Source organism: Columba livia, chromosome 2 (genome assembly GCF_036013475.1).
Source record: "Columba livia isolate bColLiv1 breed racing homer chromosome 2, bColLiv1.pat.W.v2, whole genome shotgun sequence".
Classification (NCBI taxonomy): Eukaryota; Metazoa; Chordata; class Aves; order Columbiformes; family Columbidae; genus Columba; species Columba livia.
This window is the reverse complement of record NC_088603.1, coordinates 61720088-61738785: the sequence shown is the minus strand read 5'-3', so window position 1 is coordinate 61738785 and position 18698 is coordinate 61720088. Positions and strand designations below refer to the sequence as shown.

General features: G+C 37.1%; 2 protein-coding genes across 20 annotated transcripts in view; one reads left to right on the top strand and one right to left on the bottom strand.

Moving 5' to 3' along the window:
- The window catches only part of BRD9 (bromodomain containing 9), a 32469-nt gene extending 30392 nt beyond the window's left edge, over positions 1-2077 (bottom strand). For 10 of the 16 annotated variants that reach the window (XR_010470227.1, XR_010470228.1, XR_010470226.1 and 7 more), the window contains exons 1-2: positions 1879-2077; positions 958-1172 (exon numbers count right to left, since the gene is read on the bottom strand). Coding sequence is in view for 12 of the 16 variants with exons in the window: in XM_065052210.1 (XP_064908282.1) it covers positions 958-1172; positions 1879-1951 (288 nt within the window). In the remaining 4 variants the exon portion in view is untranslated. Of the gene's footprint in view, positions 1-957; positions 1173-1386; positions 1441-1878 lie in introns of all 16 variants that reach the window. The other 6 variants (XR_010470225.1, XM_065052209.1, XM_065052211.1 and 3 more) reach the window with 2 other exon arrangements.
- TRIP13 (thyroid hormone receptor interactor 13) lies at positions 1954-16566 on the top strand. Of its 4 annotated transcripts, none has more exons than XM_005510182.3 (14): positions 1954-2273; positions 2534-2636; positions 4205-4370; positions 4677-4806; positions 6075-6130; positions 8206-8296; positions 9796-9868; positions 10828-10891; positions 11136-11222; positions 12012-12118; positions 13138-13291; positions 13460-13572; positions 14796-14865; positions 15442-16528. In XM_005510182.3, exons 2-14 carry the CDS (start codon positions 2545-2547, stop codon positions 15535-15537), a joined length of 1299 nt encoding a protein of 432 aa, XP_005510239.1. In that variant the 5' UTR covers positions 1954-2273; positions 2534-2544; the 3' UTR covers positions 15538-16528. The 4 variants fall into 4 exon arrangements, with proteins under 4 accessions (XP_005510239.1, XP_021153735.1, XP_064908288.1 ...); XM_021298060.2 differs by having other exon boundaries at positions 2043-2292; XM_065052216.1 differs by having other exon boundaries at positions 2099-2636; positions 14773-14865; positions 15442-16566.
- The last annotated feature ends 2132 nt before the right edge of the window (positions 16567-18698 follow it).

The following is an 18698-nucleotide window of genomic DNA, read 5'->3' as shown; positions in this document are numbered from 1 at the left end:
AAGGCAAATCAAATATTTTGATTTGATGCTGCAAGATCTTATATTAAAGATAGTTGTTTTGCTACATTTTAAGCCCCAGCGACACTCTGAAGTGAAACATTTGAAAATGTTTGTACAAAGAATTCAAGAGCTTCTGAAATCCTACAAGATATATCAAGTAATAAAAGCCTAACAAATAAATTAATTTGAAATGACAGATATTAGCCATACACACAAAGGAGTACCAAAAAACTGTCATATGAGAATAGTAAAACTACAGGACAGAAGAAAAACAGAGAGGTCAGAGAATCATTAGTACACAAAATAAATACTATTAAAATTATATTGTAAAGGTAACTATACTCTCAATGCCTTCTTGCTGATTTCAACCAAACTCCTAAAAGTTCAGCACAGACAATTCAAGTGACCACACTATTTGCCACTAACAAAGCCACAAAGCCTAGCATGCAGGTTTTTATAAACAAGACCCAACAAGACTACTGTACCACAGTACTGAAGAGATCAGATTTCAGAAAGCTGTTTTGAATAGACATATCAGTTTCAATGTCCAATAACTTGACATGTCTCAGGAACAGCAACGCAATCTAGATTCATTTGAAATGCTGAAAACATCCTCCTCAAAGAGTAAGCAAAACATGCTTCTGAGCTGGGTGAAATACAAAACAGAACCTAAATGAAGTATTCGTATCTACAAAGGAAATGGATAAGACAAATGTGCAGTTACAAGAAACAAGCTTTTACTTTGTTAAAAAGTTATCTCTTTTAAGTGGGAGGAATACTCCAATACACACACAGAGTTTTTCTACATTTGTGAAGTGCTTTCTCCAAACAATAAGCTTCTTGCAACAGCGATCAAAAGAAAAAAAAAGTTCTGGTACTTGGCTACAACAGATTTTAGATCTGCTAAGCAAGCATAAAGAAGACTGGTATGTTTGAATTATAAAAATCACAGCTTACCTTTCTCTTTTTTCTTTCCTCATCATCTAGACGTTTTTCCTTTTCAGACTTTTTTTTCTTTTTTTTCTTTTTTTCTTTATGTCGTTCTCGCTCATGATCTGATCTGTCATCATAGTAACTAGAATCATGCCCTGACCCAGAAAGTTCAGTCACTTCACTTCCTCCAACTTTAAGCACCAGCTTTAAAGGTTTTTCCAAAGGCTTATCCACATAATCTAAATTTAAAAAATAAAGCATTCCATAAATGCACATAGAGGTGACAGCACACAGCAAGTACTGATATTTCTTCTAGAAGTACTGTTTACAAGAATTTGCTGCTGGTTGAAAATATACACAATACAACTGGACAGAAAACTAGCAGCTAAAACTAACAAATACGAGCTAAGAAAGAGTTGTTCAACACATTTTACATCACGACTTTCCACAAACCTGTAATATGTAAGGAACTAACTCCTCGGTCTTCCCTGAAGACATCACAAGATCCTTGTCAGAGTAAGGTGAAAACAAGTATCACTCAAACAGCGCAGTAACCAGGGAATCCATCAGGAACCGCCGTACAAACCACGAAAACGGTCGGTCTCCAGCCCCCCCCCACCCCGACACCTATGTACCAGCGCTGGCTCCGCGCCACCTCCCGCCTCATCTTCCCCGCCGCGGCCCGCCCCGCAGCCCGGCAAGGCACCACCGTCCTTCATCTCGACCCTCGACAACGGGACAGCCATCAGCGACTCAGCCCCGGGGCGCTCGCCCGCTGCCGATAGCTCACGCATCCAGACAAGTGCCTCTCCCCGCAACCGCCCTGTCGCGACCCAGCCGACGAAGGGACACCGGGTCCTGCCGACAGCCACAGGGGGAAGAATGTAGACGCGTCCACGGGTACAAAGACGGATCCCCCCGCTCTGTACCGCCTCCAGTTCTTACCACTGTACGCGACGGCGGAGGCCGAGCGCCATTCCGTTTTCTCTGCTTTGTGTTTCTTGTGCTTCTTCCCCATAGCAGAGCCGACTGCCGCAGCACCTCCTCAGCCCTCACCGGAAGCGCAGACGACGGCAGGAGCCCTTCCGCCTGCCGCGGAGGAAGATCCCGGTCACGGGGAGGGGGCCAGGCTTCTGCTGCCCCGCCCTCCCGCCTTTTACAAAAAGGCGGCAGCAGTGTCCCAGTGCGTCAGCGTTCGAGTGGCGTCTTTTCTGTTCTTTGTGCGGCGGAGGCGGCTGCAGCCCTTGCAGCAGCCAGAGTGCTGAGAGGACAGAGGAGCTGCCTGGTCCTTCTGCTTCCTGGCGGGACTCGTGTCTCGATCGCAGCGGTCCGTTCCTGAGGTGGGCTCTGTGGCGTGAGGTGATGTCCTGTCCGCACCGTGGGGCCCGGGGGCGGACCTTCTGTGCGCGCGAGTGTGCTCGCGACCGGTGCTCTGTCCGGTGTCGCGAGGGAGGAAGGGAGAGAGAGAATGGTTTGTTCCCGCGGTGGGTGGGGTGCACGCGGACTGGACACGGTGTCTCCCGTGCCGGGAAGGGCTGGTTGTGCCTTTGGAACGTAACGGTCGCTGACAGCCCACTTCTCGGAGTCGCTTTCCTTTCAGGAGCGAGAAGAATGGACGAAGCTGCTGGGGATTTGAAACAAGCACTTCCAGACCTGTGCAACAGTGTTAAAATACACGTGGAGGTTCTTCAGAAATCAAGCAGGTCTCTCTGATCGAAACTTTACTTGCTGCAACTTGTGTCTGTTGCCTTTTGTCCTTGTGCTGTGCACCTACGAGAGTGCACAGCACTCTGCTCTGCCTTCTCTGTACTCTCCCATGAGTTTCCACACAGGTATCTCTTCATAAGTTTGAACCAACCCATTTCTCCCAGCTGCTCCTTGTGTGTCATGTCACCCAAGTCTCGTAATCAAGTTGGTGCCCATAATTCTGGAGTTGCTCCAGTATATCACTGTCTCTCATATGGTAAGGCCTAAAACTACACACAATACTCCAGATGTGGTCTCGCAAACAGCTGGTAGATGGAAAGAATCTCTTTCAGCGATGTTTGCACCCTTGCTAGCACAGCCTAAAATAAAGTTGGCCTTATCTGTACCCAGGGCACACTGCTGACTCATTGCCGCCTTGTCCACCAGTACCCCTGTGTCCTTTTGTGCTAAGCTACTTTTCATTCAGTTGTCTGGGCAGTAGATGGAGAGACAGTATCGCACATTTACTTTTGTTGAACTTCAGGAGGTCCCTGTCAAATCATATCTCCAATCTACAGAGGTCCCTCTGATTGGCAGCCCTGCTTTCTAGAATACCAACAGCTTGCCTTGCTTTGGTGTTATTCATAAACTTGTTGCAGTTGTTTTCCATCCCGTTGTCCAGGCTATAAATGGAGATGTAAAAACAGTGTTAGCCCCAATATTGAAAGCAACACCCCACCTTTCCCCACCCAACCTACTGGCAGCTTAGCCTAGTCTTAATTATTAATCACAACCCTTTGAGCTGGACAGTCCAGCCAGCTTGTCCATTTATCCAGTCCTTATCTTACCAGTTTGGCTATCTGTATACTATGAAAGAGTGTGTCCAGGGTGTTGATAAAGTCAAAGTGTAAAATATCCACTGCTCTCTTTTATCAGACTTAGAAGGAACTGGGAATTTGCACTGGGAATGCATCACTGAAGGTGCAAAATTAAAGCCTTTCTGAAATCTTAAAATACTATTCCTTTCTCTGTAGTCTTTGTCTCTTGTACTGGAATTCTTCTTATAGCATGTCCCCATCCTGAGGTATCAGCTGTCCTCGGACATGAAAGCATATTAGAACTTTCCAAGCTAAGTCAGTCTCATAGCTTGGTTATGAGTTTTGCTTTTTTTTTTTTCCTTGTGAAAAACAGTCAGATAGCATAACTGATGTCTATTCTTGAAATATTAGAGCTGTGTTGTTCCATCTCCCCTGATATGACTGCAAACAGAGCAAGTATTATTCTTTGGCTTGTATGTTTTAATGCACAAATTAAAACCGGGTGTCAATAGTTTTGCTTTTGCAAACAAACTGAATTTGAATTTGATATGATTTTTTTTCAGCAGAATGTGGTGGGGGCTTGAGTGGGTTTTAGGATTTTTTTTTGAGGGGGAGGGTTTGTTTGGGGTTTTTTCTGTGTGTTTTTTGTTGGGCTTTTTTTGTGTGTGTGTATTTCAGCTTAGTGTATGAAATAAAGCACTGTGATATTAGTTCATGCTTCCTTATAGATGTCAATGCCAAAAATAATGCTGTTTTTTTCTTGTTAGCACGGCCAAAAAAGAAGATATCAGGATGGGTGTCTTAAAGCTGTTGAACAGACATAACATCGTGTTTGGTGATTACAAGTGGACAGAGTTTGATGATAGTTTCCTTAACAGCAATGTGCAGTCCGTGTCAATTGTGGATACAGAGCTGAACCTGAAGGACAGACAGGTATTCACAGTTAAGAATTTATAGCTCTGTTCAAATGCCCGTGAGCTAGTGGTGCGTAGGGTAGTGGTAGCCTGAGGACATAAGCAAGACAAGGTTTATAGGGTGATGTAGTATCTTTTATTAGGCCAACTGGTATAACCAAGAAAAGGTGGCTAAGTTTTTGGGCCTGCACCCCTTAGTAAAGTGTCAAACAGAAGTAGCAGGCTTCAAAGCTGAATGGCAGCTGAGAACTGTAACTTTCTTATGTTGTAATTAGCTTTGAGTGAGAAATACGATGTATTTAAAGTCTTTCAATGTCCATTCTAGCCTATTGACTTGGGCAAAAGCAGTCTTTCTCTTCATATTTTTCATCTGAATGAAGAAGGACCGAGCTCTGAAAACCTGGAAGAAGAGAATGAGGATATCATTGCAGCTAACCACTGGGTGCTACCAGCAGGTACCTATGTGATATTTCTGGAAGGTCTAGAGCAATTACAAAGAAAGAAGATCTTGAAAATGCTAAGAGTGTTTATAGGGTTACTGTTAAAGGTATTGTAGCTGTATATTGTTTAACTTTGTCCTTTGTCAATGAAATCAATGTATTTGGACATTCTTCTTTCTGGTTTTGACTGAACTACTACAAGTCATTCCACAACATGTCATTTATTTCTGTGATACTTGTGGATGTCTGGAAATAACTGGTCTTGTGGAATAAAATGTATAGTCATAGTCAGAAACAAGTAAATTTTTAACTCTACAGGCCATATTCCAAATATTTATTTGGACACACACAAGAAATTAATAATTCTAAACATTAATTTTCCAGAGCCCATACTGGCTTCCAGTCTCCAGGACAGTACTGCTTTTATATTTGGAACAAGCAAACAAACTAAAGAGGTTTAAAGTCCTCAGAGTGTGTTCTGAAAAGATTAAGCCATCGCTCTGCAACAGAGCGTGGTCTGCTTGTTACTGCCTGATTCTTGGGGAAGGTGGAATCTGCGCCTGGAAGGAGAAGTACAGGTGTGAGCTTAAGCTCAAAGAGAGAGTGATTCTGAGACATTTCTTGCTCTTTGTCTGTTGGAAAAGCATAACTATCCATTACGGTTCTCTTTGGGAATAATTCAATCAGATACTTTGAGATTATTCCCATATTACTCTCGTTTATAATAGTTCAGTCTGTATTTTCTGTGCTGAAAGCTATAAACTAACTTCTAGAAGTGAGTGACACCCAAACCACAGCTTTAGTTTTTTATGCATCATTCAGCATGATTTTTTTTAACCCTTACATGTTGATGTTAGAAACAACAACACACAAAAAAAAAAAAAAAAAAAAAAAAAAAAACCTGAATGAAAAATTTGGCTTAGAACCTTCCTCCCACCCCAAATTTTCATAGCTCTATATCCTGGGGAAATGTAGGGTACATCCCCTGTTGAGGGTGGAAAGAATGATATTTTTCCTTTCAGTGTTAAGAACATTACTTTCTCCTCATAATTGTTTGAGGAAAAAGAAGTTGTGAAACTGCTGAATCTGTCTGTTAGAAAGTAGTGTTTGGATTTTGAGAAAAATAACCCATGTTTTTTTCCATATATTTTAATTGCTCTTGTATATCTGTTCTTAACCCTTAATTTCAGTTGAGAAAAATTTGAAAACTGCTTTGTGTTGCAATGGTACAAATTCCCATATTAATTTATCCTAAACAGGTATATAATATATTGCTTTTGCAGCTGAATTCCATGGCCTTTGGGAAAGTCTTATATATGACATTGAAGTAAAATCGCATGTAAGTTGAAAATGAATAACAGTTACAATTGCTTGAGGAGAAATAAGAGTTGAAATGTAGCCTGTTTGAAGCTTGCTGCATCCCATGGAGACATTATTTGGAAATCACCAGCTCAAAAAATCTTGATATAACTTTTGATAGCTACATACTTCTCTGGTGTACACTTAAGGTAGAGCTTGCATTTGGAGATTAAACATCATACCTCAGACTTATATCAGTATGTACTACTGTGAAGTCAGCTCTGCAAAAAAAAAAATCTGAGTTTCCCTGTGAAACTAGGTTCAGTAATGCTTATGCCACAAATTATAAAGAATTTCGTCATATGCATTGGCTTATTTTAAAGAAACTAGAAGTTTAACAGCTGAAGATGTTGTTTTGGTAGCAACTTAAAACTTCTCAGAAGATTTTCACTTTTGCTTTAGACATATTCATCAGCCTGCATGAAGTAACCAATGAATGTTCTGTAGAATAGGGTAGAAATGCACTTTATTAAAATCCGGCACCTTGTTTTAAGGCTCATTAATTGCATGTTTTTCTAGAAGGGGAGAATAAAATTGATGGGAAAAAAAAAACAACAACTTCAAAGAGACTTAGAAAAAATGTATGCAGCATTCTTCAAAATCAGTTCTCTATTTCTCCACTGTATAGGCCTCAAAAGATCTGTTGCGTCTTTGGTTTGAGGTTTTTTAAGGATAAGGCAATTTTGGTGGCTTGCTGTCCCTAAAAGAGAAGTGTATTGCTATCAGCTGTACTTGTAGTGCTCTTGTTACCTTGCAGTAAGCTAACTGAAGAAAGTAAATCACTAAAAGTGTTCATTAACTTGTTTATGATACCATAGATACAGTATTCTCACTTAAAAAGACTTAACTATAAAGACTTATCTATAGTAAAGCAAAATATCCAGTGATTGTACTTTTTCATTTATAAGGTAAACATCAGTTAACACATCAACATTTGCCTAATTTATGGAACTGCTTTCCAAATCATCTGTGAAATGACAAGACTAATTAGACTTACTGATGTACTAATTAACAGCAAGTTGCTCGCTGTTGACTTGAAGTGTGTGTTGGTAGAAAGAAGTGGTAGCTTTTAATGACTAAAATTATAACTCCATAACTTCTGTAAAAGTGATTGTGGTGAATGTTTATTCTTTAAACCATGGACCTGGCTGGATATGGTTGAGTTCTGCAGACTGTGAAATAGTTGCTCTGAATTTTCAAAATAGTACAGTCAGTGTCAATATAATATTGAACAATGTGCTGGATGAAGCGCAGGGGTTTTTTTGCTGTTGTGTAATTGCTCCATCTTGGGCATGAGATATTGCAGGAAGGCTATTTTGTTGTCTTCTTAACGCATATGGATCAACAGCATATTACAGGTAATAGAAACAGAAAATAATATGCTGTTATTCAGGTCTTATTATAGGTAATAATCAGTATAGAGTTGCACCTGAAGTTCATATTCGTTTTGCTGAAAGATTTCTCTGCTTCCTAACTTTAGTTCTAAAAGGAAGTAGCATTATGTTTAAAAGCAAGCATTCAGGGAAGTACAAGCAACTTACCTTATTTGGAAGGATGACCAATCTACAAATTCCTTACAGTAGCTGATACAAATGTTTCAGCAGAAAGGAACTAAAGTGTGACAGGAGATGCTTTGTTTGGTGGGTTTACTACAACAAACTCAACAACTGTATAGCTGTACAACATCTAAGCAGGACCTGGAGTCTGAGTCTTTGACTCTCTGTGCTTGGGCAGCTTGTGTTTTAAAGACACGCTATAAGTTGGACAATGGAAAATAAAAATAATGTCACTTCCTTAAAGCATTTAATTTATTCATGGAAAAGTTCTGAAACTCCATTTGTGCCTAGTACATGCTATTCTCTTTCTTGAGGACAGAAAGGAAATAAATTTCCAATCTTTACAGAAAGAAAATTTGCCTGTGGCTAAAAGACGTGAGGCCAGTTCTTTTTTTTGTTAAGAGTACTTGATGGGCACAATTAGGAGATCGCTTCTATTTGTAAGTGTATTTGCTGATATGTCTCTAATTGTGTGTTTCTTTTTCTTCTCTTCAATTAGTTACTTGATTATGTGGCGACAACATTACTGTTTTCTGACAAAAATGTTGACAGCAACCTGATATCGTGGAACAGAGTTGTTTTGCTGCATGGTAAAAATGATCTGTCTTAAGTCAAGTAGATTCATTGTCTATCTGTTTATACCTTCCTTCTGGAAAAACTTGTATCGCACTTCTGTGTAGTGAGATTAGATGATCCAAAAGATTCTCTCCATAATATGCATTTAGATCAAATGTAATGTCAGAATCAAATCAAAGTTCACATGCACTATGTTTTGCGGGAATTTAAATTCCTGCAATTGATAATCTAGGGACAATATTTGTTTTTTTAATTTTCATTTTTAGGTTGTATTATTGCTTGTTTTAGATAAAGTGCAAAAATAATGGAAATTAGGACATTAGGAGCTATGTATTAGTTACAGTCCTATTGCAGTATTAAAAATTTGTTATAGATTTATAAAAACTTTTGAGGAAATGAGGAAATCAGTTTGTGTGTTGTATTTTTAACACTGTGTGATTTGTTGCCAAGTGTGACGGCAGTACTTTTGCTAATTTAGTTGTTATTGTACTATTTTAGTGAAGCTGTAATCTTCAGTCGGTCTTAGCTTATTCTGGAGATTATACCGTAAACGAGGTCACATCAACTGAATTGATTTTCTTGCAAAATACAGCTTGCCATTGTTTAATCACAATTTTGTCATCAAGACTGGTATTAAAAAACAAAAAGGTCATAGTGGAAATGTTTGTTATGAGCGTTGGTTATACTTAAGTTATTGCTATTTATCAGTTAGAAGCTGCAGGATGTTTTTGTTTGTCTAAAAGACTGTTAATATATTTATGATACATATACTTAATGTTAGTAATAAACTCATTATTGTGATCATAAAGAAGTTAATACTGGGTAATCCACAGCTGTTGTGGTGTAAAATACACTTGTGCTAAAATGGCAGTACTGGCTTTGAATGAAAGCACTGTCATCTCGTTGATGTTATCAGTTTGTTTATCACTCACACATCGTCTATACATTCATACTGTGTTTAACTATTCTTGTTCTTGTCTGTTTGGAGAAAGTCTGTGTGGCTCTCCCATAGTGTGTCAAACCAGATCCAAAAGGTTTGTCCCAGAGCATACTTCCTAAGATGCTCTGGTTTGCCCCAAGGTAGAGATTTCTGAAAAAGTGGACAGCTGATCACACTGGGCATGATGTGTTTCTGTATTGCATGTTAGAAGAGTTTGTTTCAGGAAGATATAAGTTTAAGCATAACACTGATTTTTGAGAATGCTAGTAAGTGTCATCCCTGCTAGGGTGATACACTCTGCTTCTGTTGCTGTTGAATATTTTAACTTTATGGTGTCTGCATATAAGCCATTACACTAACTATACTAATTGAAAATTATATAAATTCAAAGCTCAGCTCTAGGACTGTAGTGGGGTAAGCAATCTTCTGAAAATACTCTGGTATTTACAATTATTGTCTGCTGCATTTTATTCTGCAATTAGTGCTGTAATGAAATACAACAGTTAAAGATAAGTTGCATGTCGTTGACATGTTGCAGATTCTGTGTAATGTATGGATTTGATTTCAAACCAGGCCCTCCTGGAACTGGCAAAACCTCCCTCTGTAAAGCATTGGCTCAAAAGCTGGCAATTCGACTGTCACACAGGTGACCATATTTGGAAGTTTTTCACTTTTGTTTACTATTTTTAATTGTTCTTTTTCAATAGCCTAAAGATTTAATATTTTATTTCAAGTAACTGGTGCTAAGTGCTAATGTTTATAGTTCCTTTGTAGTGCACTTGGCTAGCAATAAAATTTATCTGATAGAGACACTGGTTAGGATATTTTAATGCCTTTAAAATGTGTAATTAATTGTGCCCAGGTATGTAAAATCCCGGTCGTTAGTTTGTGCTCACATTGTACACCAAGGAATAATAAAGGACAAAGGATCACAGAGTATCAAACCTGCTATTTGTATCTTCATGTTCAAGAAAGCCTATTTTTATTAAGTAGTGATTATGTAACCGATTTGTTTTGTACTTGGATTGTCTGCCACAGTCTCCAGAGGTCAGTCTGCATATCAGACAAGTAATGAGAGTTAGCCTTAAACTACAAATTTATATTAAAAAAATAGATGTTATATAAAATACTAGGTGTAATATGAATAATATTTACTTATTGGAGTGATCTGACTCTATCCCAAGCTGAATTTATGATAAACACGGGCTATATAATGTGTGGTTATTTTGTCCTAAGGATATCCATGCAGAGCTAAGTAAATAAGCCTCATGCTTTTATATGTTTTCTTGCCATACTGAGCAAAGTTTTCCATGAACAGAAGAATGAGGCCATTATTATGGTAACTGTTATTTAAACTATATTTAAATAACACCTGTTCTAATGAAGGAATTCTGATAGCAATTTAGTATAAAATTTTTTAGTGAGATGCATTTCTAGAAATGACAAACTCAAAACAGGTATTATGTTTTTAAAAGTAAGTAATTTAAAGTACTAATTCCCAGAATTCCAGAGTTGACATGTAAGGAAGGAGACCTGCAGAAGCGAATAATATCACTGAATTTTATTTACAATAGAGTTGATATTTTTTTTCCCTTCGTACTTTAGGTATAGATATGGACAGTTAATTGAGATAAACAGCCATAGCCTTTTCTCGAAATGGTTTTCTGAGGTATGTATTGATGTAGCCAATTAAGTAGACTTTGTGTTTTAGAAATTATACTGTTACTATTGAGCTTGTTTCATAAAATGTGTGTACACCGCAGATTAATCAGAATAATGAATGTGTTTGTGAATCTTGAAAGAGAAGGTATATTAGAAAGTTACTTCAAAAAACAAGTATTTCCATCTTTAAATATGGTAAGGCATGGAAAGTTGTGTGATAAGGAAATAATACGCGTATGGTGTCTTCCCAGAGTGGCAAGCTTGTAACCAAGATGTTCCAGAAGATTCAAGAGTTAATTGATGACAAAGATGCTCTTGTATTTGTACTGATTGACGAGGTATGATTCTAATATCATTGATGTACATAAAAAGTAACAGTAAATTGATGGGAGGGAAATGTGGTAATACTAATTCACAAAGAACAATAAAAGCATATTTATGCTTTTCACAAGTTACATAACTTTCTGCAGAAGAGTAAACTTTAATCTTTATTGCTGCAGATTTGGGAGAAACACAGTGTGATTTAACAGGCATATTCCAGCTGGAAATGAAGTAAAACGTATCTTGGTAGAACTTCCCTTGCCACTGTGTGTTTCCAAGTGGAGTATTGTTTTAAACTTCAGAGTAGCCTAGATTTATATTAATTGTGCTCTTACGTAGTTGTAAAGCTCTGAAGAGCATTATTATGTTTGAGTTCATTGTCTAGATTCTCTTCAGACTTACATTCATAAGCAACTTCGTATGTACCTTATCTGCTTTGTTATATTGGAATTCCTATGGGGAAGCTCATTTTAAGTTCAGTGTATTTATTACTCTGGTGTCTGTGTGTGTCCCCCTCCCAAAATTTAATTAAAATGAGAAACAGCCTCCGTTCCGCTGCCTAAACAGGAATTTCACTCATTACACTTTGTTTCCTTGACATTCCTTTTTCTTTCCATGTGAATTCCTACTTAACAAAAGATTTTAAAGATGAAGTTTTAGATATCAGACACAACGTTTTGAAGGTATATCGCTTGGGTTATTTGCTTGCTGCAAGCGCTCTGCATTTGCAGTCTTTTGTAGGGCTTTTTTGGTATTTGGTGATATTTTTTTGTTCCTTTTTTGGTTAGTTTGGGTTTTTTTTGTAGGTAGAAAGCCTCACAGCAGCCCGCAGTGCCTTCAAGGCAGGCACAGAGCCTTCAGATGCTATTCGTGTGGTGAATGCTGTACTGACACAAATAGATCAGATTAAAAGGTAAAATCATATTACTGCAACAGTAAAATGTAATTGACAATTTCAGGATTCCTGCTAAATCTTAATTCCTACTTGGAATACTAAACCAAATTGGTTAGTGAACTATTCTTTGTTAATGGTGCTAGTTGTGAAATGAGATAGGAGTAATCCAACAGAATATTTTGTGTGTAACTGAGTGATCTTGAAATCAGATCTACAGATGGTATACTTCCTTTGAAGCTAGGCAGAGATACAGGACAAATGGTCGTGATATCTGCTTGGAGAGACAAGAATGAGATCAATGAAGAATTCATTCATTGTTTACAGCTTCTGGATGTCAGAGGTGCACAACACATGGCGTAGAAGCAATCTTCGATTCTTGGTCCACTTTACCTGCTGGATTTATCTTATTTTTTAATTTATTTTATGGGTTTATCTTCTTTTATTTCTGCCACTTCCTGCCCCTTTTTGGGGATAGTTGGCTTTATTCGCCCTGTCTTGCGGCTAATTAAAAGTGGCTTATTCATATGTACAAGTTCACAGACTTCATCTAATATTAGCTATGGTTATGAATGTTCTTGCAGTATTTGTTAGAGGAAGGAGATGTTATTTCTCTTTTAAGCTCACTCCAATGTCACCCGCAGTTAGAATGTGTCCCATTGCCCATTAAACTATATACTTTGTACTGAATTTAAATGGAAAACATGTAGATTAAAGGTTCAAATTTATGAGCCTTCTTTTCATATTTTTTTTGTGGCAGAAGCTGTCCCAGTAGGCTCTAGATAGTTAACGTATATTCACTTCTAAAATAGGGTTAGAGAAACTATGGACACTTGAGAAAAAGCTGAAGGAGATTATGCATTGAAATAGGTAGGTGATAATTGGCCAAGAGCTTCAGATAATTTAATTTCTGGCTGACAAGTATGATGTGACTATTAGATAATATGGTTTGAGTCATAAGAAGGAAGGTATCGATCTGCCAGTCACAAAAGGAGTTAATTCTTCTGTATGTGATCTGAAAATCTGCTTTTGTCTTGAAGGCATCCCAATGTAGTTATCCTGACTACTTCAAATATTACGGAGAAAATCGACGTGGCCTTTGTAGACAGGGCTGACATAAAGCAATACATTGGACCTCCATCCACTGCAGCAATATTTAGAATATACCTTTCTTGCTTGGAAGAACTGATGAAGGTAATATTATGAAAGCTACATTGTGAAATGTCCTATTTTAATATATTTGACATTTTAATAATACTTCCTAAATAATAAATCCACACAAATATTTTCACTCTTACTGTAGCATTTAATTTTGAACATATTTAATTTTTTCATACAACAGTGTATAACTCTTCTTTCTAGTGTCAAATAATATATCCTCGACAGCAGCTGCTGACACTCAGAGAGCTAGAGATGATAGGCTTCATAGAAAATAATGTGTCAAGGTTAAGCCTTATACTAAAAGAAATCTCAAGGTAAGATTCTGAAATTCTACTTATCATATATGTGTGTGTGTGTGTATATATATATATATATATATATATATATATATATATAAATAAAATGAGTTGTGGAATGATGTGTGAAAGTGATGAAATTTCATAAGAACTAAAGTTCTGAAACATTTTGATATTTTTCTGTTAGGGTTAGTGCAAAGCCTTTCAGGTTACAAAAAGTGGAGGCAATCAGGGTTTGCCAACAATTAGTCTCAGATCTGGCTTGTCTAAGTACTGCTTCTGGTTTCTGCTCTGCCCTTTGAAGTTCTCTTGACAAATTGCTGGCTGGATTAGCTGTAAGTTTCAGTGGATTGTAATGCAGTTTAGTGGAAAGAGCATTGGCCTTAATTCCTGCTAAAAAAGTGCCTTGGAATGCCTTGCAATCTACTAAGTCAGTTTTTAGCATCAAGATGTAAGTGAACAGAAGCAAAGAGGAAGGGAGTGAAGTGTAAATGGACAGTGTTACGATTTGCTGAGTATGCTAGTAGACCAAATAGTTTTTCACTGCAGTGTAACAATTCTTGAAACAATAAAAATTTATATTCACAATATCAAGCAGTAGTTTTTTTCCAAAGTGCTGGTGCCTATGAAACAAAATAACATTCATAAAGTCAGGAAAGTATGTTTTCCTTCTGTTCCTGAAGTATGCAAACTTAACCAGTAGGGAGTGAAGCAGAAGTAAGTTTTTCCAGGCAGAGAGTTTTGGGTTCTACATACACAGGTGGTGCTTGAAGGGGACAGAAGCATATATCAAGGAGGTAAGGTAAAGGAAGCTGTGTGTAAGTTGGGGGAAAGAAGGAGATAAGCAGTAGAGCTGAGGACTAGCTTTCAAAATAAACTTTTCAAGTCCTTTTAAGAGTGGATGGAAGATAATATCTGTAGCACACCCTTTCAGTGTAGACATTCCTCCAAATTAATGAGCTGTGCCACAGTGATGTTATGGGCATCAAGGAAGCTTTGGCAGGCAAATGTGACTAAGCTATTTCTGTACCCTTGCTTGCTTTTCTCTACTGTATAGCCTTTCATAGGCTGAAGTTGTCTGTTCATTTCCTACTTCTGCTAAAAGTGCTGCAGGTGGCCTGCTGAATTGTGATTTGAGTTTTTTTACAGCAATTAATAAGAGAAACATAGAAAAAGGAAAGCTCTTCTTTTAAGAGTGGATACTTAGTATTTAATCAGCACTTGTCTCTATTTTACTATAGAAGAAGTGAAGGCCTTAGTGGCAGAGTCCTGAGAAAACTTCCTTTCCTAGCACATGCACTTTATATTCAAGTAAGTTTATTACATTCAGGTAAGCTTATTCTATTAATTAAATTTTGGTTTGGTTTTGAGACAGGTAGGGAGACATTTGGACACTGCCTGAAGTAAAAGATTGGACCTAAACCCCCCTTTAATCTGAATTGCACTGTTTCTGCAGCTTTGTAGTCTGAAACAATTTTATGCTGCCTATAATTTAAAACGAGAGTGAAAAAGATGGGTGGAATTGACCTGTCCAACAGCATTCTACTTTTAATTAAATGTTGTGACAGAACATTAATATTGGTTCTCTGATAATTTCTGGCTGAAGAAAAACCCTCTGTCACTTTATAAATAATGTTGAATTGTTAAAAAACATTTTGAAGCATATGCACAATAATAGTAATTGATCTAAGACTTTGCATAGTTTGACTTTGACTTTACAGTGCTAGCTGGTTTAAAATAAACCTGCAGTTTTCTGGTTTGTTGCATTTTGAAAGTTTTGTAACATGGCAGTCAAATATTTCTCTATGAAATACTGTGATTTGTATGTAAATTATTATGTATGCCTGTTGCTGTAGTATGACTAACAAAATGTTCTCTTATTTTCAGTCCCCCAACGTTACAATGACAACATTTCTTCAGGCTCTTTCACTTGCAGTAGACAGGCAATTCGAAGAAAGAAAGAAACTTGCAGACTGTGTGTGACCCTCTACTGTTTTGCAGTTATCTGTGTTGTTAACACTGAAAACTATGTATTTTTCATATAAACTGTGCAGCTTCTGTAAAATCAATTGTCAACACCTTAAAAACCTGGAATGCCTAATATAGTTTTTTCAAAACATTCATTAATAAACAATTAAGAATTATTACAGCATATTTTTCAAAAGCTTTATTTCAAATGCCAATAAGAGGATTGCAAAAAAAATTGTGTTAAAAGTTACTGTTCATCTTTTACAGTTATTAAAAGTGGGCAGACTTCTAGTCCTTGTTTCTTAACTTTCTATCCATGCATCAGTTTCTATACTTCTGATTCTTTTATATTTTTAATAGCAATAGGAACTAGGCCTCTGGATCTTCTGCCATAAATTTACTATTTGTTATTGCTTCTGAAATAAAAAACATGAAACTGGGAAGGATTCAAAGTCCTCAGTGGTGGCCAAGACCTGACATCTATTTATCTTGAAACTTAATGTCAAGTATTACTTTTTTTTTAACTACATCAGATTCAAAAGTTTAAAATCAAGAGATCACTTAATTGCATTTTGTAATACTACTACTTTGTGATGTTGCAAGGATGCAAACTGGAGGGACCATGTTTTCTCACTGAAGAGCAACTACAGTGTGTAAGAAAGGTTCTTTAAAATGCATTAAGTTTGGCTTTTTTTTTGTTTTATGAATATGACATAAAAGTTATAAGTCATCTGTGGAGAAAAATGCATTGTATTGCAAGAGCCAGGAAATGTATGCATCCATTTCTTAAAAGGAACAGAGTCAACTTCTATATTGTAACTACATATCCTATCTAATATTGGTTACAAAACTGTCAACTTTCTTTTGTATTTACAAGTATTTTATCTGCAGTCAACTTCTGTGTATTTTTAAATCAACGTTATACCATACATTCATGAGAGAAAAGATTTTGTCATGAGTTTTATTGATGAACGCTATAAACTGTGCATTAAAAAGTTGCACGGAACTTGTCAAGTGCTAGTAAATTTTTTTATGGCATCTATACTTACGTAAAATGCACTTCTTTTTTAAGCTTGCTTACGTGTCTCTTCATCATATTACTTTTGAAAATAATAAATATTAGTCCCTATCCACACCCTCCCCCCTAAAAAAAAAAAAAAAAAAAAAAAAAAAAGTGTAGGTCAAAGAAGATTGTATCAAATTGCATCATTTGCAATTGTGTACTCTTATTTTTCCCACAAGTGTTGTTTTGGAATACTGGTACATGCAAGAAACTGCCATAAAAGCCAGGTATGGGAAGACTACTGAAAGACAAAATTTTAGACAGATTCTAGTCTCTTGTGGATTTATTGCTTTTAACATAAAGGGATTTAGAGACTGTAAGTATTCTTTCAGTACAGGCATATATTATTCTGTGTGTCTTTTCTTGATGCTCCATGTAATAGATAATGGAGTACCTCCATGTTAATGCAAAAGCATGTCATTACCTTCTGGTCTGATTTGAGGTTCTTTGAAAACTGTAGAGGCTCCACAAACTGCAAGTGTTTGTGTATGTTTCATTGAGGGTATGTTGAAACATTTCCTCTGCTTTGAAAGGAGACTGTACTAGCACTGCTTGTTTGACCTTTCTGTAGACTCATTGATTGTATCAAGGCTATAAAAACTGTGAAGACCAGCTGTTCCTGCAATTTACTCCTTCTCATTCCTTCACCTGAGATAGTATCCTTGTCTTCAGCCATGTAGTTTACCTTTTTCTTAGAATTTTGTAGATATTTTGAGGATTTCTACTCCAAATAGGACACACTGGTATTCTGAGAGTTGAGCAGAATTTATAGACCATTTTTAGTACATGTAATTTTTCTGTTAATAATGCATGGATTTGTGCTACAGCTGACAATAGTTTAATCTTTTATTAAAATTTTAGTCAACTAATTCTGATGAGTGATGTATTTTAGGTTGTAATTCTAGAAAGAAAACTCACACAATGAGGGAGGCTTATTTCTCCTTGTTTTCAAGTTGTGTATAAAGTACTGCCCTGCATTCCCTGCATAGTATGGACATTTTGGATATTTTTGTCATTTAGTTCAACACAAATTCTAAAGACTATGTATCTTTGAAATTAATCACCTTGAAACAGGTTGTATTTGTCTTGGAGGGAAGTATTTTCCCCTCCTTTTGTTGAATATACATTCCTTTATACCCCAAACTACAAAATAAATGAAACTAGGCAAAGAACATAAAATGCAGAGCCTCACTACACCCTGAGTGTTGGGTGATTCAGCTGGAAGAGGGTGCTTGGGAGGTTCTAGACTGAACTGTTTCCATCTTGTATTTAATGACCATCTACTCTGAAGTATGCATATTTTCTGCAGAACAAATAGATGGTCATATCAGCCACTGTGGAATCTTATTTAGCCCTTTTCTGCAAACAGGTAAAAAATTTATGTTGATGCAGATGGAGAAGGTTTGTTCTCTGCTTGGATTGTCTTATGGATTTCCAGGACTGCTATAAGGAAGGACACATTGGATATGAAGAGTCCTGAGGGTAACCCTGTCCCTCAGCCAGTGCAAGTCAATCACATGCTCAAATGCAATTAACTGTGGCTGTTTTTTTAACAGGAGGCTCGGTGGCCATGCATTAACCTTCTGTTTTCTTTCCCTGTATAGTTAATAGTTATATGGAGGTAATAGTTCAGGTACAATTCCAGAACAATTATTTTCTTTTCAAACATAAGCCATAAATTAAAACAACCATCTTTTAGCACACGCACAAATTTCTACATTGCCGTTAATAGATTGCTTCTAATTCAGCTCAAAGCCACTAGATGGCAAGCACGAATCCTTGAGTTTTAGGAAGTCACGTGAGAACGCGAACACTAATTGAAAGTTTCAAAAGCCCTAACAAGCGACACTTTGCTGCAGTCAAAATCGCTTTTCAAAATGTAATGTTAGCTGTAATACAATGCAACACTATAGAATTTCTCTGCTTAGCGTTACAGAGAGATTCTGGCATATATATTGTTTTGCAAATAAAAAGAACCTGCTGCAGGATTTGATCCAAAGATTAGAAACTGTGTTTTCCATACCATAGCAGAAGTTATTATGTACTGTAGTTTAACCATTTTAACCACTGGGTGGTGGATTTAGAAAAACATCTTGAATCTAGGTCACTCTAA